The following is a 26,736-nucleotide window of genomic DNA, read 5'->3' as shown; positions in this document are numbered from 1 at the left end:
ATAAACTTAACCAAAGAAGTGAAACATCTCTTCTCCGAAAGCTAAAAGATACTGACAAAGAAATCAAAGAAGATATAAGTAAATGGAAAGGCATCCAGTGTTCATGGAATGGATGAATTAATATTTTAAAATTGTCCACACTTACCCAAAGCCATATACTGATTCAATGCAATGCCTATCAATATTCCAGTGGCATTTTTTTTTTTTTACAGAAGCAGAAAAAGAATCCTAAAATTTATAATGAATGGCAAAAGACCCCAAAGAGCCAAAGCAATCCTCAAGAAGAAGAACAAAAAGCAGGAGGCATCACACACATCCAGACTTCCCGCTAATACTATAAAGCTATAGTAATTAAAACAGTACAGTAGTGACATAGAAACAAAGAGATCAATGGAACAGTACTGACAGCCCAGAAGTAAACCCAAGCACACACAGTCAAAACTAATATTTGACAAGGGAGTCAAGAATACTCAGTGGAGAAAAGACAGTCTCTCCAACAAATGGTGCTGAGATAATTGCATATTCATATATAAAAGAAAGAAACTAGACCCCTATATTACACCACTCACAAAAATTAACTTGAAATGGATTAAAGACTTAAATGTAAGACCCGAAACCATGAAACCCCTAGAAGAAAACATTGAAAATAAGCTTCTTAATATGGGTGTTGGCAATAATTCTTTGGATATGACACCTAAAGCACAGCAACAAAGTAAAAAATAAACAAGTGACACTACATCAAGCTAAAAAGCTTCTGCACAGCAAAGGAAACAACCAAGTGAAAAGACAACCTATGGAATGGGAAAAAAATATATGTAATAAGAGAATAATATCCAAAATATATAAAGAACTCATTCAACTAAACAGCAAAAACCACAAATAATCCAATTAAAAAATAGGCAAAAGACATTAATACACTTTTTTCCAAAGAAGATATATGAAAGGCAAACAGGTACATGAAAATGCTCAACATCACTAGTCATTAGAGAAATGCAAATCAAAACCGCAACGAGTTATCACCTCACACCTGTTAGAATGACCACCATCAAAAATTGAGACAACAAATGTTAGTGAGGATGTGGAGAAAAGGGAACACCTGTGCACTGTTAGTAGGACTGTAAACTGGTACAGCCACTATGGGAAACAGTATGGAGGATCCTCAAAGAATTAAAAATAGAGCTACTATATGATACAGCAATTCTATTTCTAGGAATATATCCTAAGGAAGTGAAAACACTATCTCAAAAAGATATCTGCACCCCATGTTTGTAGCAGCATATATTTACAATACCCAAGACATGAAAACAACCTTAGTATCCACTGATGTCCATTATTCATCAATGGATAAAGAAGTTGTGGGGTGTGTGTATAAATGATCTTAAAAAACAACAACAACAACAAACAAACTCACAGAAAAAGAGATCGGATTTGTGGTTACCAGAAGTGGAGGTGGGGCAGGGGGCAGTGGCGGAATTGGATGAAGGCAGTCAAAAGGTACAAACTTCCAGTTACAAAGTAAGTACTAGGCATATGATGCATGTATAGGATGATGACTATAGGTAACACTGCTGTAGAATATACATGAAAGTTGTTTAAGAGAGCAAATCCAAAGGGTACTCACTACCAAAAGCAAAACAAAAAATGTTTTTTGCTTTTTATTGTATCTATGAGATGATGGAGGCTAACTAAACTTGTTACAATAATCATTTCACAATATATGTAAGTCAAACTATTTTGCTGTACACATTAAACGTATACAGTAATATATGTCAATTATATCTCAATAAAACCTGAAAAATAAAAATGAGGCCGATTTAATATATGTGTATGTGAGTGTACACACATATATATATTACATATACATCCACAATGATATGTAAAGAACACCAAAATATGTGAAAAAAACACACATTAAGCAATGTGTATGGTACACTTTCATTTGTAGTTAGAGAGTAAAAAAAGGGACATACACATATATATGTATGAATTTGTGCATGTAAAGACGATTTCTTAACAGCGATTACTTCTTGAGAAGAGGCCTACAAAAGGATAGCATAGAGGGATACTGATGTTTCACTGTATACCTCTCTGTATTATTTGAATTTTTAGGCCCTTTTTTTAGTACTTCTATTACTTTTTCGATAGAAGGTTTTTACTGTAAATATTAACACAAAATTGCTGTAATAATTGTTCTACCTAAATGGTTAGTTTCTAAGCACCCTACCAAATTTATTCTCTGCAATGGTTTTAAACTTTACCCTTCAATCACAGATCTCATAATTTCATTGTAAATCTTCTTCCACCAAAAATGATAAAAATTTTGTAAATAATATAATAAAATCTAGCCAATTAAGGATCTCAATGGATGCTATTTTATTTCACAATCAGTTCCTTTCTTCAACATTAGAAATCTTTCATTTCTCCAACTTCAATAATAAGCCTAATAAGGACTTAATTTTTTTTAATAAATACGGTTTACCATGCTAAAAATACTTTTGACACATGAAAGGTATAAAAACATGATTTAGACTCTGATTCAGATTTCAGAACTGAGAGGGGCCTCAGAATCATTTAATTCTGCAAACAAAGCAACCAAAATCTGGGCATTAAGAGGGCTGCACAACGTCAGAATAGGGCAAAAACTGAGCTGAGCTCCTGGTCTGACCTCCATTACTCTGTCCTAATTAGCTTTTTTTTTTTTTTTTAAGAAACAAAGCAGGTAGGTGAGGCAAAGGCAGGCCTTCTGGATTTGGGTTTCTGGAGGGTGAAAGGGCAAAAAAAACATTTAGAGCAGAAACCTAGCCACTGGAGTAAGGTATGGCAGGGAAAGATACAGGAGAAGGAATCTACCTAGCCAACACTACACAGCTCAATTCTCATTCTGAATCAACTAGGAAGGGTAAGGGAAGACAAAGCTGAATCAATTCTTACTTTTGAAAATGATTTACAGTGGAGGACAATATTATTTTTTTATCGACAAGAAACAAATACCTGCTTGAGGGCAGCTCCAGGGCCAAGGGAATTTGAATGCCAATCTGTTACAAGAAAAACTATCAAAAGAAAAAGAAGTCTATTCAAACTTCATTTTAGAGCTCTATGACATTCAGGCTACTCAAATCATTCCCCAAAATCTTCAGAAATTTCTAAAAAGTGAGAGAAAGCCTTGTTAACAGTTTCATTATATTTTTCTGACAAGGTAATTCACTCTGTGCCAATTTAATGTTAAAATAGAGTTGGATTTTTTTTTTTTTTTTTTTTGCGGTACGCGGGCCTCTCACTGCTGTGGCCTCTCCCGTTGCGGAGCACAGGCTCCGGACGCGCAGGCTCAGTGGCCATGGCTCACGGGCCTAGCCGCTCCGCAGCATGTGGATCTTCCCAGACAGGGGCACGAGCCCATGTCCCCTGCATCGGCAGGCGGACTCTCAACCACTGCGCCACCAGGGAAGCCCTAGAGTTGGATTTTTTAATGCATTAAAATGTGTGCCCTACAGCTTACTGGAGTATTTTAATAATTATGTGCATGCTATTACATTTATGATCTTTTCATAAAACTTAGTAGATAACTTCCCATTTAGTGATTAAGGATTCTTATGATAGTTAGCAATTCATGATATTTGCTTTATGACAGACTGTTGATCATATCTCTGACTAATCTGCTACTGCATCCTGAGATTGGGAATGCAACCCCAGCTGTAAGGCTTTCTTATGAGGGACAGGACAGAATCGGTGCCTTTACCTTCAGCCCCTACTGGAGGACAGTTCCAGGCCCAGTAAACAATAGTGCAGTTTGGCAGTCATCAATAGAAACTGCAAACTGGGGGAATCGCTAATGAAGTTGCTAACAAAGAACCACTGATACTCAATCAGTGATTCTCGAAGAGTGGTACAGGGACCCCTAAAGGTCTCTGAGACACTTTCGGGAGTTTGCAAGGTCAGAACTACTTTATAATACAATATTATTTGCTATTTTCACTCACTGTCATGAGTGTACGATGGAGCTTTCCAAAGGCTATATAACGTGATATTATATAACGAAACATGTCAATGTTTGGAAAGTGTGCCTAATGCAATGAACGAACATTTTCCAAATAACGAACGTTTTCCAAATGACTAATCCATGATATTACAAAATCATTCATGAGTAAAACATTCATTCAAAGGAGAAGACCGATGGATTTTAAGGCGACAGAGTACAAAAAATTCTTTGACACGGTTTTAGATTCCACATTGCAACAAACCTTTGAGAACACCACTTACTAAGTTTTGATGTAGTATCAAAGAATATCCAGTTATCTGAAAAGCTTTTAAATATTCCTCCATTTTCTAACTCCTATAGACATCTGTGTGAGGCTGAATTTTCTTTTATTTATCAAGCGTAACAACATATTGCAACAGATTGAATGCAGAAGCAGCTATGAGGACCCAGCTGTCCTCTATTAAGTATGACACTGAAGAAATTTGCAAATATATATCAATAAAATGATGCCACTCTTGTCCCAATTTATTTTGGGTTTAGAAAATAGATATTTTGCATTAAAAGATTTCATGATACCATTTAGTGAGTTATTGTTTATTTTAAATAAATTAAGAAATATTTTTGAATGTTCTCAATTTTAATTTCTAATATGGTAAATATCAACAGGTATAGCCATATAAACAAAAGCTCCTGTGGTAATGGTGGGGGGGGATCTGCAATAATTTTTAAGAGTATAAAAGGGCCTTCAGAACAAAAAATTTGAGAATCACTGCATTATATAACTAAAAATATTTTACTGCTGCAAATGTTAGCACTTTAACAGTTTTTTGCAGCTTTTTTACAATTTGTTGTTTTATTTAAATATTAATAGATATAGCTATTAATATTAAAATAAACATATTTAACTGGGGCTGCTACTTTGATAGGACCCTACTCAATAAACTTATTGAAGTAAAAGCCTAAATGAAGGTATAAAGCCAACGCTAAATAAAGAAATAAACATGTAGTCTGATTTAGCTGTCTGTACCTTTGTACAGAGCTCAACAAATTTAACCCGATCAAGCAGCTCTTCATTCCTGGTATAAGGCCCAGGATCCGGCAGACCACGGGGCGCAAGGCTGGTGAAAAACAACTGCTATGGGTGATGGATTGTCCCTACTCGTATTTTAAAAGGTTGTTTGTCTAACCATGTGTCCACTTCTAAACCACAGTACTCTTAAATTACTCAGACTATGCATTCTGTCACTTCCATCAACTAACAAAATAAACTTGTATCCAACTTACAGAGGGTGAAGAGGGAAGTTTTTCACAGCTCAACTATTTAGAGGTAACCTTGAAGAATGCTTCCCTGCCGCCCCTCGCCCCCGCCCCAGGAAGAAAATGTAACACAAGGGGAATAAGAATTTTGGCCTGAAATCCTTTCTGGGATAAGGCAATCTATAAACAAAGTTGCCTGTCACAAACTCCAGCTTAAGGACATATTCCTAAAATAAACAAACAACACCGTACAGATAGTCATCCTTAGTAAAGAATAGCACAAAACTTAAAGACAGCACTACTAGGATTTTACTGCAATTTCAAGGGACACTCGGGACTTTCTCAGGTTTTAGTTAATTTGCAAAATGAAACACCACAATTGAGCTCCTAGATTCTTCCCTTACCCTTAAACTCAATGGTACCGAGTCTGAAGAAAAAAGATTAACTTAGTGTTAAATAAACTTTGAAAAACTGAATGAGGCATGAGAACAAAAGCTAACAAAAGCTAAATTTCACACTAAATTAAGACAATAGTAAATATTTCGAATTCTGGATTGATTACTGAGATTATGAAAGATAATTTTCTTTCAAAATGAAAACTTTAGGAAGTATCAAAACTTTAGGAAGTATGAAAAGGTAAGCTAAAAAGCAGAGAATAATTACCCTCAGGTGGGTTGCAGAGGCTCCTCCATTCATAAGAGAGCTAGTTTGATATGACAGCTGACTTGAGATTGATTTGAGAGTAGGTTCATAATAACGTATTAAATGTTGATTCCAATATAATTTACAACAGAAATGAAGCAGTTTAGATCTCCCAAACAAACTTTGAGGCTTGGAGCTAATAAACTTAACATTCCTGAAACTTGAGAGTAAACTTCTAAAGCTAGGCCATTCCTTTATGTGCATTAAATAGTCATAACCCCTTGTGAAAATGATTTTTGCAATAAAAATGAGCTTTGAAATTTGAAAATAAAAGTTCAAAAATAATTTTCTCATCCAGAAAAAACTGAGACTATTTACAGTTGCTTCAAACAAAATGAAATATTTAGGTATAAATCTAACAAAACCTGTTTCGATCTGAATCCGGAAAATTAAAAAATGATGATGAAAATAATCAAAAATGGAGAAATATACTGTGTTCAAGAATTGGAAGATTCGGGGCTTCCCTGGTGGACCAGTGGGTAAGACTCCATGCTCCCAATTCAGGGGACCCAGGTTCGATCCCTGGTCGGGGAACTAGATCCCGCATACATGCTGCAACTAAGAGTTCACATGCCGCAACTAAGAGTTTGCATGGCGCAGCTAAGAGTTTGCGTGCCACAACTAAGGGTCCGCATGCCGCACCTAAGAGTCCACATGCTGCAGCTAAAAGATCCCATGTGCCGCAACTAAGACCCAGTGCAGCCAAAATAAAAAAATAAAAAATAAATATACTAAAAAAATTGGAAGATTCAACATAATAATGATGTCAATTCTCCACAAATTGATCCATGTTTAATGAAATTCTTATCAAAATCTCAGGAAGGTGTTGGTAGACAGAGACAAGTTTATTCTAAAGTTCATTTGGAAAGGTAGAGGACCTAGAGTAGCTAAAATAGGTAAAATTTTAAAAACAAAGCATAACATGAGATGAATCCCTCTACCATAATCATATATATATGGTTTACTATGTAGTCTGTAATGAGGAGAGTGTGCTATCATCAGAGGGACAGACACATATATCAGTAGAATAAAGAATCCAGAAATAGACCCACAAAAATAAGTCCAACTGATTTTTGACAAAGGTGCCAGATTCAGTGGAGGAAGAACAGCCTTTTCAACAAATGGTACTAGAGCAACTGGGCACTAAAAGGTGGGGGGAAAAAAATGAACCTCGACCTAAACCTCACAACTTATACAAAAATTAACTCAAAATGAATCATGGACTTTAAAACATAAAACCATAAAGCTTTTGGATAAAAACACAGTAGAAAATCTTTGGAGCTACAGACAAAGGGTACCAGGGATAGCAAAGAATTCTTAACTTGACACTAAAAAGCACAATCCATGAAAGAAAAATCTGATAAACTGGACCACATCAAAATTTAAAACCTTTCTTCTGAAAGACCCTGTGAAGAGGATGAAAAAACAAGCTACAAACTGGGAGAAAATATTTGCAAACCACGTACCTGACAAAGAACCTGCATTTAGTATATATATAAAGAACTATCAAAATTCAACAGTAAAAGCACAAACAATCCAATGAGAAATATAGGCAAAAAACAAACAAAATGAATAGGATCTTCTGATGGCAAATAAGCATATAAAAAGATGTTCAACATCATTAGCCATTAGGAATAAAGCAAGTTAAAACCAAGAAATAGTGCTAAAAACCTGTAAGAATGGCTAAAATTTTAAAAATTGTAACACCAAATGCTGGCAAGGATGTGGAGAAAGTGGATCACTTATACATTGCTGGTAAAAATGTAAAATGGTACTGCTGCTCTACAAAAGAGAAAGGCGGTTTCTTACAAAACGTGTGCTTATCGTACAATCCATCAAGTATACTTTCATGCATATATTCCAGAGAAATGAAAATTTATGTTCACACAAAAATCTGTACATGAATGGTCATAACAGCTTTATTAGGTAATAGCTAAAAACTGCAAACAATCCAAATGCCCTTCAACGGGATATACCATAACACTCTGTTGTATATCCATGCCATGGAATACTACCTGGGAATAAAAAAAGGAACAAGCTATTGATATACGCAACAACTTGGATGGAGCTCAAGGGAAAAAATGAAATCTGCCAACCGCAAAAGGTTAAATACTGTATGATTCCAGTATTTATATTACATTCTTAAAATGATGAAATTATAGAAACGGTGAACAGATCAGTGGATGCCACAGATCAGAGAGCTGGGGAAGCCAGGAAGGTAACTGTGCCTATAAGGTGGTAACACAAGTTCCCTGTGATGGAACTGTTCTGCATCTTGACCACGGTGATGGTCACATGAATCTACACATGTGATAAAATTGCATAGAACTAAATACATACACACACAAACAAGTCCAGGTAAAACTGGTGAAATCTGAATAAGGTTGATGAGTTGTATCAATGTATTACCACCAATTTCCTAACTGCAATATTATATTCTAAGTATGCTATATGTTACCACTGGAGAAACTGGATGAAGGATCTATGCGATATCTCTACATAATGTTGTTAAAACTTCATGTCAACCTAAATTAACCAAAAATAAAGTTTTTTTAAATTTCTTAACTCCACTAAGAAAAAAAAGTAAGAATTGAGGACACTATACAGTTAACAAGTATTTCAAAGACTTATCATCACAGATGACTGATTTTCAGCTCTCAAGTGGGTAGCCACATAATTCAACTCCATCTACAACTCAGAAACCACAGACTTATTCCATTTTTCCTCTCTTCCTTCTTTCTCTTCCCTCCTCTACCACTCCATCAACCCCCTTCATAACTGGCTATAAGAGAGAACTGCAGTATGTGTATATGTGTGTGTGTGTGCGCGTGCATGCGTACTGCAACTCCGTGTTCTCTCTAGTTTTATATAAACACGCACAGAGGTGTGGGTTGTTTTCAACCATACTTATTAATTAGCATTCTGGGCTCTTGGTTCCTAATTTTAAAATCCATTATGTGGCACATTTTATACTTCCCTTTAAAAATCATTAAAATGTCAGCTATTTGTTTATGACAATAGTTGCTTCCATCCCTACCCCCACCCCACTACATAGGAAAGTGGTCCTTAAAAAAAAGTTTTCGTATGTTGCTCTGAAGTTCGAGTTGATCACTGGTGGAACCTATACAATAAGATATCTTCTGTGCACTGAAACAGAAGTTAATGATTGCTAATTTTGGAGAATAAGCTAGGCACTTTTTCTGGTCACTGATATACACTCCATTTAATAAGTCACTGTCTCTGGGCATGGCATTGGTAGATTGAGCCTGGCATACTATACAGACTACGAAGTACTATTATCATACCATGTACTAAAAACATCTAATTAATACACTGCAGAAAGCTAGTTTATTTATAGTTCTGACTTTCCCTTGCTCAGAGAGCTCTCACAGCAGGCATTATTCTCATACTTTTTCCCTACCTTTGCTTTCTAAACTACTTTGTCAATTCTAAGTAATTCTAAGCCCTGACTCAGGGCTTCTGTTTGATACACACAGACACACAGACACACACACACACACACACACACACACAGCACCACATTTCAGTGGATGTTTAACTCCATGGATCTTAGTCACTTGCGGAAAATATAATATTTGATTTGAGATATATATGTATATATGTGTGTGTGTGTGTGTGTGTGGGTGTGTGTGTGTGTGTGTGGGTGTGTGTGGGTGTGTGTATGTATCTCACAGGTATCATCTAATATAAGTTTTCCATATAACAGTCATGGGGTAGTACTCTTTTCCTAATTATAAGAAAAAAATATTTTTATAAGATCTGCTGTATTCTCAGACCATTAACTCAACATCATTCCACCCACCTCTCACATCAGTTTTTATTTGGGGGAGTAGAGGCACACCCTGTCCCAAAATATATCTTTCACAAATGTTCAAAGAAATAAAAACAGAAAGTATTATTCATGTGGCATTTCTTACACAATGGCCCCAAAATGTCAGTTTTCTACACTATAGCTCTTATAGTATCATTTTCAATTTCAGAGAAACAATCACATAATCAAATAGCATATTTCCCCCAAATGGTCAAGATCCATGGAATTAAATATCCATTAACATGTGGCCCATTAATGTACACAATCTTTTACATCTTGCTCTTAAAGATAAAATCTTAAGTTTTTCCTAATCTCTTACTCAGAAAGATAATACCAAAAAAATAGTTTTCATTTCCAAGCAATGCAGAACTGCAATAAGCAGTCTTAAAAGAGCACATTAAATGCCCAATGAAGAATAACACAAAACAGCACAATTAGAAACTGTAGAAATTTTACCTTAATTCTTCTCTCGGTGTCATCTAATTTTAACTCTGCTGAAACGAGTTTCTTTGCTAAGTCATCTCGTTCAGGTAGGTGTCTAGCTTCAGAGATCTTTTTCAGTTTCTGTAAGGAAAGTTTTGTCCTAAATAGTTCACCTTCTGTATCTTTCACCCTTTTCTCAGTTGCCCGTTCTTTCTCTCGAGATTTTCTTAAGCGTTCTTTGAGTGCTGTAATCTCATTGTTATGACGAGCAATAAGTTGTGAGATTTCATTTTCTGTATCTTCAAACTTATTCAGGGCTTTCTCCTGCCGATACTGAAGCCTTTTCAAAGCCTTATTTTCTTTTAGCAGCTCAGCTAACTTGACCTGGAGTTCAGTTACTTCATTCTGCAATTCATTGATTTTTAGCAGTCTTGCAGAAAGAACCCGTTTTGTAACAAGATCAGTATCTTTCCGAAGTGGCTCCCTATTGAGGCCCTGGGAGTGAAATCCCGCTGGGACTCCCCTTCTGTTTGGTGGACCCTTAGGGCTTGGTTTCCTAGGGACTAAAAAAGAAACAGTAATAATGTAAAGTGAAAGCTGTACCAGATGTAGTATTATTTACTCATCCTAACACAAGTGGATCCACAACATTCTTTAGTTATCTTGTTTCCTTAAAAAACGATTTTACAATATTTAATTAGATATCAGGTTTTACCTAGAGCTCTTAATATAATGGTTTTATAAGAAAGGTTTGAAATCTTTTAAGAAAGTTCAAGAATTATATTCTGATCCAGCAAAATAATATCCCCATAGTTTATAGGGAATTATTTTACCATTTTTAACTTTACAGATAAGATAGCCAGCCAGCATTTGAACACAGGCACCGTCAGCACTAGCATGGTGCCTAATAAATACTGGACAAAATATTGTGATACTCAAGTCATTTGTCCCAAGATATTTGGGATCATTATTTAAAATGTGGAAATGTATGGGTTTTTTAAATTAGTTAGAAATCTTTATTTGGGGAAAGAGGATGACAACATGACAGCAAGAAGATTTGCGACTCAGATTTACCACTTAATAAATCCTTGAGCAATTCAACTTAAACCTTTTCCAGGTCTATCTTCCCTACCCACAGAATAAGGATAACAACTCATTTGTTGTCGTGAGGATTAACTGAAGTTTGCATGTAAAACAGAAAGTTCTCCACAAATATTCTCTGTCAGCGACAAAAACTTAATCCCAGGTATCAGTGATTGGAAACAGAAAACACTTCAGCAGTACAGGTGTGATTCTAAATGCTTTCTCAGAGGCTTTCTTTTGTGTGATGTTCGAATCAAAAACATCTGGCATAATTTAAGAACAAGATAAACAAAAAACTCCACCCTAAAAAGTACAAGCATGTGAAATCTTTAAAGTTAACTAATACACATTAATCACAATATTTCACAAAAATTTGGAATGTTTTTTTTTTCTTTTTACTAAAAGTTCATTAAACTTAAGCCTCAATATACAAAGCACCTGCCCTTTAAAAGAGGCATCTGGAAGTCTGCCACAGTTGAGAATAACGAACTTTAATCTCCAAGGTGACTGCATTTTTTCAAGAAGGAAATGCATTCCAGAGGGAAAAAAAAATGAAGAAAAACTAGAAAATCCAATGTTTCCCTACCCGTTTTACCAGCCATGGATACCCTGATTTCATTATGTAAACAAGGGTAAGAGTAATATTTACAATTTAACACTATAAAGTTTCATTAAAGAGATGGAAGTTTTATAGAAGCTATTTTGAATGTGTAACTGATTCGGGATTGCAGCTCTATAAATGCTTGAATATATGAAAGGAAGTGGTAATAAAAAGAAATGAGGGAAAACCTACTTGTAACTCTGAAACTATGCTATCCAATATAGTAGTCACTAGCCACATGTGCCTACTGAGAAACTTGAAATGTGGGTGGTCCAAACTGAGATACCCCGTAACTATGAAATACATACCAGATTTCAAACACTTAGTTTAAAAAAAAAAGGAATGCAGAATATTCCACACACTATGTTTTATATTAACTATATTTAGAAATGATAATATTCTGGATATGTTGGGTTAAATAAAACATATTATTAAAATTAATTCCACCTGCTTTTCTTTTTAAATGTGGCAGTAAAAAATTGTATATGTGGCTTGCATTTGTGACTTGCATTATATTTCCATTGGAGAGATTGCTCCAGTTTTAAATTGGAGCACCCATCATTTCAATTCTTTTTCTTTCCCAACATACTGAATTAATAGAGTTTTAGTATCTATATGCTATTATAGAATATGTATTCAGCTCTTGGAGTGACAGAAACTTTATACATAAAAATGACTGTACATAAGGAAGAATGTTAATCATTCCAAATCTCTGATTTTTATGTATAAAATTATATTGCTCAGCAAACACGACTTCATACAAATGGAAACTTAATTTGAAAAGTTAAAGCCTAGATATTATACGAATCAGGATAAAAATTTTCCACTAATATTTTATTGAACAATTTAGCCAGAGAGAAAGGGCTTCCACAACCAACTTTTGACATCCTAAAAATCTGAACATTGATTTTTAGCATATTCTATTAGTACATCTACAGACAAAGTACACTTAACCAGAACTCAAAAATATTTCTTAGCGTTCATCTACCTCTTTCATTTTTAAAACTATCAAGATGAAATACAGGGCTAATAGGAGTCGGAACAAAGATGACTTATTGTTGTGTATATCATTCTTCATCTCCCCCTTGTTAAGTCACCACCAAAAAGAGAGTGGGCAAATAACTGCTTTTTTCCTTCCATCAGGTGTTAAAATTACGGTATGACTCATTTAAAAAACATGTAACAAAGATAAACTATGCGTCTACCAAAAACTCAGTGTTTATATTACTGATAAAACAAGAAATAGAATAAGTATGTAATATGTAATACACAAAGATGTATAAATTATTAAATTTTATTATAACTTCTGATAGAGCACAAATTTTACTTCTGATAGAGCACAAATAACTTCTGATAGAGCACAAATAAAGCATGCTGAAATTTAAAAGGAGGAAGAATATGTTATCAAACATGAAATTCCACAAATTCAAGTGTTAAAGATGCTTTTTTAATCACATTTGTTCTTTCCTTAATTTAGTCTACACTGATGATTGTGACTTAAACCAAAAGGAATTAACTTAGTGTTTAAGGAAAGTTATCAGTTTGGTTATGTTGTTTGATCTAAGGTAGACAAATTACCACAGATTTTAATTCAAAAGATAATGCAAAGCAGAAAACAGTACAAGTCAGATTGAAGACAATAACCGAAATTTTTCTGGGTGATATTAGAACTGTTTCTCATAGCTTTTTCTCAATTATCTTCTTAAATAAGATAAGGTGTAAGAAGTTCTGACTCCTTAATTGGGTAGCCTCCTAAACTGCTTCTGGGTAACAAGTGAAAAAGTATTCTTGCCAGTAATTCCCAAGGTATGTAAATGATTTCTTGGGAATAAACAGTCATTTTCTAAGGTTCAATCCTAAGGTCTGTTTGTTCTTAATTATATAGCAAAAGTTTAATATCAGATCATGCTCTCAGTCACAAAATCAAAGCAAGAAAACTGCACTGAGACAGATTTGGAGGAAGAGACTAAGAAACCTGCAGCATTGTACTTGCAGGACAAACAGACAAACAGAAGAAGAAAATGCACCCAAATTGTTCAAAGTATCAACATCCCTGGGAAGCTAGATCAGGGATCCATGAGAGGGCTGCTTTCAAAAGGAACATACACTCTTCTAAAAAAGCAAATGTTACTTTTCAAAGTAAAAATCTGTAAAGGCAAATTTAATCAAACTCCTGAATAAAACTTTTCAATAGCTAACTATTCTCCTGTACAGAAACAGTCAATATCTTAACACAAGATTCCAGGTGTTTCATTGCCTTGCCCCTGTTTTCCTTTTCATCTCCCAAACTTACCACTCCCTGCCTTGCAATCTTACCATTCTAAGCTACTGCTGTTATATTGTGCTGTATTTATTAACATATATTATAAAACCTCATTTACCTTAGCTTACTTTTCTATGATATACTCCTTACATATTTTGTTACTAAGTACACATCAGGGTTTTCTTGACCAGGGATTTATTAAGATGAAGAAGAGATTTCTAGAACATTATCTCGTCAAATATATATTAATAACTAGTTCCAGACTAGTAACATTTTAGTAAGAAAAATTATTTCTAATGATTTATGTTGTTTCCATTATAACACAGCTTAATAGAAAACAGACTGGTGGACCCAAGCCCCAAATTCCAATTCTAGGCTGAATTTGAACTTTTGTAATAAGTAGGGAAAGTAATTTTACTCAATCTATAAAAATGCCCCTTAACCACTTTATATCAATGCTTCTCACTACTTTTTGAAATTGAAGATAAAGGAAGGTCCACGTGTTTTGTGGGGCTTTTTGTGGTTTTTTTGCCTTTACAGTACCTCACAAACTCCAAGATAATCATTTATTTAGGAACAAGAGAAAACAAAATGAGAAGCCTCAGTTATGGTTCTTTCTTTGGTATACCGTATGACTTTGAATATAGCAAAGGATAATACACAGTACCATAAGCAACATTTATAAAAATATATCCTATTCTAAATGTAAATCATCCCATTTCCATGCACATATCCATATACATATTAATAGAAGAGTTTCATTCATACATGTTTTCCTTAAGCATTCAAAATGAATTTTCTAGATCTACTGGACTTTTTTAAAGGATGCTTACCTTGATGACGCATTTGGCTGTCTGAAATTTGTTTTTTAGGATTTTTTCCCTTAATACTTGCCGGTGAGGACGGATGGACCAGCGATGACCGGCCAGAAGACTGTGGCGTAGCTCCAAAATCAGATGAACAGTAAGAGTAATAATGTCTGCCTGCCTTACTTTCTTTACCAGTACCTGGACTTCTTTCTCTTTCCCCCATGGCTTTGAAAAATGGCCTCTATTCACATAATTTCACAGATTCTTTTCTTCAGAAAAATCCACGGCAATCCTGAAGAGCATTTTTTAGAGTCTTCAGATCCCGGGGGTAATATTCATGTATGTGCAATTTGTTTTCTCTCTGTATCTGTGGTCCACAATTCACAGGAGGGACCAGAAAATACACTTTTTCCCCTACAATTAAGGAAGGGGGAAGGAAACTCATCATATTTCATGAAATAGATTTCTACAGTTAATTACAATGAAATATACTAAAAGCAAAATAATATACTGCTTATAATTTTTAAAAGAGGCTGTAATTTAATTCATCTATATTTTCACACAGTTGTTTACAGTATTTGGAGAAAAGACAAACTGTCATAGCCTAGACAGAGAACATGTAAAGTACCTGACATATACTTGCTTCTGAATAAATGTTAACTGCACTTGACTCCCTTGAATCTTAAGATTTAAAATAAACACAAGTGCTGATTTTTAACAGGTGAATTATGATCAAATCACCAATTTCTTTCTTTTTTTGGGGGGTGGGGTGTTGGGGGATGGTGGTAAAGGACAAGACTGCTAACAAAACCAAAGAAAAATATCTAAAATTGCATAAAAATGTAAAACTGAAAGTATGTAAAAAAATTAATCAAATTAAAGCACTTGATGAAAAAACGTTTGCAGCACGACAGAAAAATGGTTACCACCCTTAACAATAAATACCTCATATCATGCCATAAGAAAAATATGAAGTCCAAAGATAAATGGGCAAATACATATTAAGACCCACAGCAAGCAATACAAACTATAGGCACATAATAACATTCAACCTCAGATACCATTTTTAAACCTATCAAATTGTCACAGATTTCTCAACAGTCAATGCTTCCAGAATGGATGTCAAGAAAATACTGGGAAAAAAGTTGGCAAAATATATTAAAACTTTAATTATGCTTTTAACCTTTGATCTGATAATTCCATTGCCGGATACCAAGAAAATTACCCTAAAAATAGGGGGAAAGTTTATGCACAAATATTTAATGCAGTACAATTAAAAAAAAAACCAAAAAAGGAAGCAACCTAATCTAACCACTGCAAAATAACTAACAAAATTAAGGAAAGTATTGAAAAAATCAATATAGCCTAGTATCATGCAACTGTTAGAAATGTTTACAGAAAGTTTGTGTTAACAACGAAGATGCTTATACTATTACAGTAAAAAGAAAAATTCAAACTGGTGTATAAATATGATCTCAACTACACACAGTCATTGAAAAATACTGAAAACACTGAGTATTCTTTTTAACTGAACTCAGGAACTGAAAAAAAATTGCAAACCAAGGTATACATAATATACCAAAATAACGTCTGGAATTGGATTACTTTTATAATTATAATTGTTCTTAATATTTACAAGAAATGAAAAGCCCATTGATGAAATTAGTGTTAAAAGTATATACTAGTAATAAATGAAAATGACACATGCACAAGGTAGCACTACTACTATTCATGTAGCACTTTTGTAGGGGCAAAGGACTAAAACAATCAAAATGACCATCAATAGGGAACTGGCTGCATACACTGTAAACCTCCACACAGTGAAGTACAGTACTATGAAGCTATTAAAGGAATGCGGATTACCTCTGTATATTCTCTGCAGTCTGAAGTGATCTCTAGATTAAGAAAAGGAAGAGGGAGAAAAGCATGTATAGTACGCTACCATTGAATGAAGAAGGAGGGTTATAAATTTATATACACAACTTTTTATATTTTTAAAAAGTAGAAGAACAAATTAAATAATGAACAAACAATGGGTTCTCTAGGGCAGGGCTGTCCAACAGAACATTCAGCAAGAATGGAAATGTTCTAAAATCTGTTCAGTATGATAGCTAGCCACATGTAGCTACTGAACACCTAAAATGTGGCAAGTGTGAATGAAGAACTAATTTTTAATTATGCTGAATTTTAATTAATTTAAATGTTAAAAGCCACATGCACTAGTGGTTAGCTGATTGGACAGTATAGCTGTAGAGGAAAGCAGGAAGCAGAGTTCAGGGATAGGGATAGGAGTTAGACTTCTTTATAACTTTTGTAGACTCAACTTTGGAAATAATAATTTTTAGAAATTAGATTTTTAAAAAGCATTTCCTACGAATCCAAAGAAAATGAAACAAATAAATGTAACTATATATACAGTTGGTGGCAAAACCACACAGATTAACCAATTCTAATGACTTTAAAACACAATCCCTAGTGAGATATATCTTACTGACAAAAAGGTACAAAATTTTTCTAAAAACTAGTTTCAATAATCACATTGTTGGCATTGTTATTCTCAGGCTACTACATGTGCACTGTGAGATAAAGCAAACAAGTAATTACATTGGTTCGGTTAGGTATTAGAATTTTCTAAAACAAACAAGTATAAGCCAATACGAGTTTTAAAATTCTGGAGCCCAAAAGGTGAATTTTGAGTATCAGTATGAATTTATAACGGATTTTACATTAAAAAAAAAAAAAACACTGTTTCCCAGCTCTGTCCACTGAAAAACCCTAGAAGCAAGAAACGAATTAATAGCAACAAACATTCCCAGCACTCAAATGTAGTGTCTAAATACCGTTTCCCTTAGAAGAAACTAGAACTCCTTGTAAAACGTCTTATTCCACATCTAAGAGAGGAAACATACAAGATGAATCTAAAAATCTAGAAATTTGGTCATACTAGAGAGCGAGAAAGCTGTGAGGCGCTCCTGATGGAGCATCAGAAGGGCTTGGGAGCGCACTCCAAGAAGCTCCGACTAGCCAACAGTGGGACAATTGCATCGTCAATAAGAATTATATCAGCAAAGGATTAAGACACATCAAATATGTTTAAATTCATGAGGTCATATGTTATTTTAAAAAAACTAATTAGTTACCTCTGAAAGACACTAGGCAACCAACTCATTCATATGAAATTGATACATAAAGAGAAAAAAATCAAACATGTATCCTACCTATACTGTTAGGAGCTGTACCTTAAAATAACAAAACAGTAGATAAGGGGAAGTATTGGGTTGGCCAAAAAGTTTGTTTCTTTACAGAATTATTCTAGCTAATAAATTAAAAAGGGAATATCAGAATGACAGAATTAGAATACTGCCACTTTGTAGCCACTAACGAAATAATGAAAGTAGACAGTGCTCACTAATGGCTGCTAACACCATAGAAAAGAAATAATCAGACACTGTGTGCCTTCCAGATAGGACAAGGATACTTCTGAAGTAATCGGCTCCTCCTACAAGAAAAATAAAATCTGATTCTGGTCAAACTTCTAAACTGAAATGACAATTTATAGAAAATACAGGGGACAGAGGTACAAGGAAGCAATTAGCAAAATCCACACTGTGGCAAATCCTATAGGACAAACTGGCTTCTTTAACGCATAAATTGCAAGCAGGAAAAGAAGAGATGGCGAGAAGGTTTCTATATTTTTTAAAAGTCTTAAGGAAAACAAACAATTGCAATCTATGAGCCTTGCTTCAATCTTGATTCAAACAAATTATATAAAAGAAAATTATAAGATAATTTAAACACTGACTGGATATTTAATGACATTAAGGAATTGCTATTGCTTTAGGTGAGATCATGATATTGTGATTACTTTATTTAAAGAGTCCTTATATTTCAGAGGTAGATGTTGAGATATTTATAGGTAAAATTAAATAATGTCTGGGGTTTGCTTCAAAATAATCCAAGGGGAAGGAGGTAAAAGTAGAGATTAAATAAGACTGGCCATGGGTTAATAAAACTATGTAAAAACTGTGGAGACTTGCAGCTTCACTATTCTACCTCTGCTTTCATATTGTTTCAAATTTTCCTTAACAAAAAAGATTTTTTCAAAATCAAGCAAACAAACTTAGAATTTTGTTTTACTTCCTGGTAGATTATTAGTGCCTGGCAATCTCAGTCTCTGTTACAATTAGCTATCTGATCTGAAATCAGCAACAAGTATTAATATTAAAAAATATATAAATCAGTCTGAATCTTTCACTTTGCAATCATGACAGAAAATATTTACACATTTAAAAAACTGTCTAGGAAAAAAGGATGATGGATTAAAGCAATTAAGTGGCTCTATCACTTATTAGCTGTGCAAACCTGGAGAAGCCACCTAACTTCTCAATCTAAATCTAAATCTCAATTTTCTCATCTGTAAAGTGGAAATAATAATGGTAACTTCCTTAAAGAATTGTTGTGACAATTAAATGGGATAATTCAATAACTATCACACAATAAGCACTTGGTAAATATCAATAATTGTATATTACAATTCAAACATACAAGATGCTCAGTAAATTCTGATTAATACTCTTTGTCAAAGACTTTCAGTTTTAACAGTATAATTAAAAGTTGATTATATGATATGGATGAAGATTATTTCTGTTTATATGCACATAGCAGCAGTAGCTTCCTATGACCTATCCCATGTAAGTCAGGGGTCCCACCTAACTTTTTCTTGCGAAGGGTAAGAATCCACAAAAACATTACCTGCCATTCATCTCATATACACCAACACTAGCTCTCTCCCCAACCCCTGCCCCAAACATATACATATTTAAAAAAAAAAAAAGGAAATATCCATTGCCCTGTTATCCAAATCCTGTTTCCTGGGACAACTATTTTAATGGCTTATACTTTTTGCTTATACTATTTTTTTTAATTGAAGTATAGTTGATTTATAATATTGTGTTAGTTTCAGATGTACAGCACAGTGATTCACTTATGTGTATCTATATATATATATTCCTTTTCATATTCTTTTCCCTTATAGGTTATTACAAAAATTGAGTATAGTTTCCTGTGCTATACAGTAGGTCCTTGTTGCTAATCTATTTTATATATAGTACTGTGCTTATACTATTTCTTGAATTAGCAATTTTAGACTACGAAAGATGAGGATTTAACTCACACCTCATTTTAAATGGCTGCAACATGCAACTACATGTTGGTTACGCAGAGGTTTTTCTCTAGAATTCCTAATTGTCCTTTTTTCTTGAGAGGAAAAAGCATCCTTCTTATCACATCACTGATATCTATCAGTTTCTTAGTCATTCTATCTATAGCCTGAAATCCATTATTCTTCCTCCTAAAAGACATTTTTCTTGGAGACCAGTAATTTCCTATTCTAATGTAAACCAATAACTTTCTACCCGCTGCACCACTGTCATTCTGGAATAACTTTTACCGTACTTCTGAGTTAATCTACCATTTCTAGTGGCCCATGTCATCGTCTTTATTAGTTTTCATTGTATTTTACTGCTCCATATCCTCAAGCAGCTTCTTCCGAAAGGGTTATCCGAGGTAAAAGTTCTGAGTCTTTGCATGCCTGAGAATGTCTTTATTTTGCCTCATACTTGATAGTTTTCATAGGTTCCAAATTCTAAGTGACTCTCTCAGAACTTTGGAGACACTGCTCCACTGTCTTCTAAACCCTCAGAGCTGCTTATGAGATGTGACAGTCATTCTTTTACTCAACATATACTTTTCTTGAGCTCTCACTATGCAACAGTAATGAAAAAACAACAACGAAAGATCCCTGCCCTTATGGAGTTCACACTCTAGTTATGTTCATCTGATTCTCATTCTTCATAGGTAATCTTTTTTTTTTTTTAACTCCCTAGGAACTTTTAGGATCTTCCCTCTTGCTATATTGAAATGTCACAATGATGTACGTAGGTGTGGTTCTGTTTTCATTGTGTTGCCCTTTTCTTTCCCTCTTCCTTTTAATGTGGAAACTTGTGTCTTTAAGCACGAGAAATGTTCTTAGGTTTCTTTTTTGATAACTGACTCTTCCTTTACTCTTTTTGAAACTTCTACTGGTTAAATAACAGACTTGCTCTCTTTGTCTTTTTGGACTATTTTCAAAGACATTTACTCACTCTATCTTCTAAATCATCCAGGAATTTTTTTTTTTAATTTGTGCAAACATCTTAATTTGCAAGAACTCTTTCTTGTTCTGATTTTTTAAAATAATTATTCTGTTCTTACTTTAATGAGGCAATACATTCTCTTTCCCAAGAACACTAAATAGAGATTTTGTTTGTTTTAAGGTCTCTTCTGATCCATAAATTATCTTCGTTTCACACAGTTACAGTTTTTCAGTTTGTTCATCTTAGGTTTTTTTTATACACTGCTGATTTTATTTCTTTGAAGATAATTTTTAGTCACCCACTGATATTTAGGAAAGAAGAAAAAGAATGAACAGAAACCATGTACATGTGAGCGGGGCCTCCTGACAGGCACATGTTGCTTTAGGATGAACAGCAAAGAATCAGTCATTATGCTGGGGACTCCCTAAAAGTTAGCAATGAGAAGGGATTATCTCCAAACACAAATGTCCACCATGGCAACTCTACTTCTTCTTTAGTGTCATCTTTGTTTTTATTTCCAGGAGAAATTACTTCTATGTTTTTTGATGGGAAAGAGAGTGAGGGGTGAAGGGCAGAGAGTATTACACTGACGGTCGCTGTGCATGAGCTTGGGTGGAAAAGGAGGCACAACTATTCCATTTATAGTTTTTTAATTATTCTTCCTCCCCATTTTCAATTTTCTTTTCTGACTTTTTAAATCCCAAGATACTCTGAGACTCTGTTGGATATATCAGAATATTTCTTTGCTGCAGTTCCCTCTTGAATATCTTGGGACATAGTTCTGTTCTAATCTATTCCACCCGTCATTTCTTTCATGTTTCAGGAATGTGTTGTTATCTCTCGTCTACTGAGAGTATTCCATCATTCTTACAATGTTATACGTTTATTCTCTTTTTTTCTTTAATATGATTTTAATGTTGTCTCCAAGTAGAAGAGACAAATACATATGGTCAGATCTATATCTTTAACAGCAAATATAAGTCATCTTTAGGCTAATTATTCATAACAATTATTCTCGACCTTTCAAGACAACTTGATATAAGCAATCACTTTTCCAAAGTTCATGAAACTACTATTCAATTCATACACTTATTCAGTCAACAAAAATTACTGATGATACAGACGCCATTTTAGACAATGAGGAAACTAAAATGAGCAAAAATACACTATGAGTTCTTTTAGAGCAGCGTCTGGCTCTTCCATCAAAGAGAGACGATTAGAAAAAACAGTCACAATAAATTATGTATGTATCCTTTATATATTCCCTGAAAATATTACATGTTAATTACACGAGAACACTTTAAAAGTGATAAATTCAAGAACAGCCCCCAGGACATATATGTGGAGAAAACCATAATTCAAAAAGATACAGGCGCCCCAATGTTCACTGCAGCACTATTTATAACAGCCAGGACATGGAAGCAACCTAAATGTCCATCAGCAGAGGAATGGATGAAGAAGATGTGGTACATATATACAATGGAATATTACTCAGCCATAAAAAGAAGGAAATAATGCCATTTGCAGCAACATGGATGGACCTAGAGATTATCATACTAAGTGAAATAAGTCAGACAGAGAAAGACAAGTATCATATGACATCACTTATATGTGGACTCTAAAAAAAAAAATGATACAAATGAACTTATTTACAAAACAGAAACAGACTCATAGGCTTCGAAAATAGAAAATAAACTTATGGTTACCAAAGGGGAAACGTTGTGTGGGCGAGGGATAACTTAGGAGTTTGGGATTAACACATACACACTACCATATATAAAACAGATAATCCACAAGGACCTAGTATACAGCACAGGGAACTCTACTCAATATTCTGTAATAACCTATGTGGGAAAAGAACCCGAAAAAGAATGGATATATGTATGACTGAATCACTTTGCTGTACACCTGAAACTAACACTACATTGTAAATCAGCTATACTCCAATATAAAATAAAAAATTAAATTTAAAAAAAAGGAGAAGAATAGTCCCAGGAATGCTAGAGAACATTTTGTTACCTTTGCCAAACTTATGATTACTTAGGATCTATGCTGAAATAAGGTAGGTATTTCTAATCCCATATTATGTTACAAACCTTCATGACAACAAACAAGCATTCCTTAGAAAATAAAGCAACCCAAAGATCTAAGCCTTCCTAGAAAATGGAAATTTAGACACTTGTGAAAATTTTCCTTTATAAAATTAGTCCTTAGTCCTTGTAAGAACACCGTTGCCTGGCTGTCAGTGGCTGCCAGAAAAACTGTTCAAACAAGCAAACAGGAAAACAAAAGTTAACAAGTTAAAAGAAAATGCATGAAATATTAGACCAAAATATGAAAGGAAGAAATGGATAAAGATGAGGTAAGACAACTATTAGAATAATAACTAATAATGTTTTTACGAAGTAAAAACAAATGAACTACTATAGTTCAATAAGATTACATAACAATTTAGCACTGGAAGGAACCCTGGGAAATCACTCCTTTCTTTGAATAGATTAAGGAAACTAAGACCCAGAAAAACAAAGTGACTTACCCAAGATCCCAACTTATCTAAGGTCACAGACCTAAGTTAGTAAAACTGGAAATGGACTACAAGTTTTCTGACTCTTGGTTGAGGGACCTATTCAATATTTCAATACCAACCATCGATGAGAACTACCTCATCTTTAAAGCCACCTCCATGTGCATCTATTCCGTAGTGTGGCGCTCCCCCTACTAAAACTGAAGCAGCATTTCTGCTCCTTTTTAGAGCTAAACTTTTCACCTGTCTTCCTTCCCACTCCTCTCCATCTCAAGGACTGTGCTCCTGCAATTCTGCCCTCTCTACAGGATCATTCCAATCAACAAAGAGGTTCTAGTAAAGCTGCTGCTTGACTCCATGGCCTATTGCATCTACAACCCAATTTCTCCACTCCAATTTTCCAGTAAAAGTTTTCGAAGAGTAATTTATAATCTAGAATGTCATCTCTACTTCCTTTCCAACAATGTTTTCCTGAATCCACACTAGTCAGGTTTTCATCCCGACCATTCCGCTGAAATAGCTTTTGTCAAAAGAGACAGTGACATTCAGCCTGGTGAAATCCAAGAACCAATTTTCTGTCCTCTTCACCCCTGACCCCCCAGCAGCATTGGACGAGACTGACCAGTCCCTCCTGCCTACAACACTCTTTTCTTACTTAACTTCCACAGCCACCTGCCTTCCTGGTTTTCTCATTACCTCATTGGCTGTCTCTTCCCAGTCTTCTTTGTTGAATCCGCCTCCTCTTCCTGACCTCTAAAGGTTGGAGTACACAAGGCACCACATATTTGGCCCTCTTTTCTTTTATCTACGCTCTCTCCTTAGGTGATCTCACCTAGACTTCATTTACCCTGCCTTTCGGATTCATATATTCACCTTCCTATGTGACAACTCCAGCTAGGTATCTAAACATCATTTCAACCTTACATGCCAGCACAAAATCATGATCTATCCCCTTTCTACTCCTACCCACTCTTTCCTATTTTTCTGATCACATTAAATGGCATTTCCATCTACTAAATTATCCATTTCACAAATCTAAGGATCATCCCGGATTCCTTCTTACTCTCACATCCCACAACCAAACCATCTGTAAAACCAGGCTGTTTTATCTCCAAAATATACTCCACATTTGATGATTTCTTACCATCCCCACTACAACTGCCCTGGTCCAAGCCACCATCTTTTCTCACTTGAACTTCTTCAACAGCCTCCTAACTGATATCCTGCTTTCATTTTTGTTGCCCCAGTTAGAGAAACCTATTGAAACTTGACAAAGAGATCAGACAGCATGACTCTCCTGCTTAATTCCCAATTTGTTACTAATTGATAGTTGTGGTTTGTCTGAGGCCACAAAGTGAATGAGAGGTTTAAACTCAGGTGAAAGTCAATGAGAGGGGTTTAAGCTCAGGTGGAAGTCAGTGAGAGGGGGTTAAGCTCAGGTGGAAGTCAGTGAGAGGGGATTAAGCTCAGGTGAACTGGACCCGTGCTCTTCACTACAGTTAAACACTACCCCGTGGTCCTGCCGACTTAAAACGCCAAGTATCTGAGCACCCACTCCGATTCACCGATGCCAAGAAGGCACTTCTTTTTTTTTTTTTGCCAACTCTCCCCTCCTCTCATCCCATCTCTGAAGGATGTGTAAAAATTTCACAGCCTGCACCAAAGAGCCGTTCCACTCCAATCAGTCTTAACTTCCTATCATTTATTAATTCCAGGGCTACAAAGAGCCTCACAGCCTCCTTCCCCTTCTTGCCCCGTCCCTCCTTTCCCATCTTCAGTGTCTGCAGGCCCCTAGGGCTTTCTAATAACTCCGAACCCCTTCTCTAGATCCTCCTGCAAGGCGCTCCCTTCCTTCTTTGCCTGATCTCCCAAAGCAACCCCTCCCGAACTCGTTCTCATTCTAACTTCCCAATCCCCCATCTCTCGGTCAACCTCCCCTCCGCCCAACCCCCTCCCAGCCGCCGGGCTCCAGATTTGTTTTCCGAGGACTTTCCTTCTCCCCGCGTCCCCCAGTCCTCCTCCATCCCTAATCCTTTAACAACTCCACTCGCACGCCCCCAACCTGCTTGGCGGGTCCCGCACAGCCCTGCCTCAACTCGCACCCTCAAGTCCCCCCTATCCCCACGCCCACCCCAAAGCCCACCTCCAAACCGCTCCTGCCCCTCCTCAACGCGGACGCGGCGCCCGCCTCCTTACCTTCTGTCCGCGGGGCCTCGGCGTCTGGCCGCCAAAGAGGGGGTGCCAGACTCGGCTGCGGGGCGGGCGCTCAGGGGGCTGGGGTGCGGAAAGTTTGAACACGGGGCTAAGGTAGGGGCAGGGACGTCAGCTCCTGGGTTGCAACGGCGCGGCGACCTCGGCTCCAGGGTAACGGAGGGGGAGGCCCAGACTGCACTGCGGGACGCCCGCAGCCAATGATAAGCCCGCCCCCGACCTCCCATTGGCTTCTGTTGTTAGAGGGCTCTTTCTATTGGCTTCAGTGGAACCGGAAGGCGGGACGATGAGTACGAGACTAGGCGGCCATTGGTTGACCGCTCTGGCTGTAGAGGCTACGGAGAGTGGCGAAGTCGTGCGCACCGAAGCTCGTAGAAGCGCGCCCGGCCCTTTAAGCTGAGCGAAGCCAGGGGCGGCCGCAGAGGGTCTAGGCCCCTGGGTGGTGGGAGGTGAAAGGCGCGGGCGGAGAGGAGAGGGGTTACTTGACGTGAATTGTAGAAATGAGCAACTGCGTAGTTGAAAACATTGAAAATTGTCTCGAATCGTTTTTGGAAATCGCTTGGTTTTAAATTAGAAACAAATAGCTAGTCGCTTCTCTGTCTTAGCACTGAAATTGCTGATTTTCAGGAGGATGTGGAATAAGTGTACTGATGCGCCTGCCTCGAAGACCTGGCTTTAGTGAAGCACGAAAGTGCCCCGAATTAGGCTAAAAAGTGATTGTTGGGTTTTGGAAGGGGTTTGAGGTGGAATGACATTTGTGGGGCATGTCAGTAACCTATCGAGAGCTGCTTTAAGGCATATTTTCCCTTCAAAAATAATTGACAGTGTATATTAAATGGCATTAATTGCGGGAGGCAGGGAAGGTAAAAAGAAAATCCTCTCTGCGATGAAGTTTCAAGCCTTTCTGAGCCTTCTGATTAT

General features: G+C 36.0%; 1 protein-coding gene across 4 annotated transcripts in view; it reads right to left on the bottom strand.

The window, feature by feature from the left end:
- LCA5 (lebercilin LCA5) overlaps positions 1 to 25,979 on the bottom strand; it is a 76,291-nt gene extending 50,312 nt beyond the window's left edge. For 2 of the 4 annotated variants that reach the window (XM_067702724.1, XM_067702727.1), the window contains exons 1-3: positions 25,801 to 25,979; positions 14,971 to 15,360; positions 10,224 to 10,753 (exon numbers count right to left, since the gene is read on the bottom strand). In XM_067702724.1, the coding sequence (XP_067558825.1) occupies positions 10,224 to 10,753; positions 14,971 to 15,169 (729 nt within the window). In that variant the 5' untranslated portion in view covers positions 15,170 to 15,360; positions 25,801 to 25,979. Of the gene's footprint in view, positions 1 to 10,223; positions 10,754 to 14,970; positions 15,361 to 16,809; positions 16,918 to 25,666; positions 25,692 to 25,800 lie in introns of those variants that run through there. The other 2 variants (XM_067702725.1, XM_067702726.1) reach the window with 2 other exon arrangements.
- Positions 25,980 to 26,736: the final 757 nt, after the last annotated feature.

This window comes from Pseudorca crassidens, chromosome 13 (assembly GCF_039906515.1).
Source record: "Pseudorca crassidens isolate mPseCra1 chromosome 13, mPseCra1.hap1, whole genome shotgun sequence".
NCBI classification, from domain to species: domain Eukaryota; kingdom Metazoa; phylum Chordata; class Mammalia; order Artiodactyla; family Delphinidae; genus Pseudorca; species Pseudorca crassidens.
Note: the sequence above shows the minus strand (reverse complement) of the source record. Positions and strands in the feature narration are given on the sequence as shown.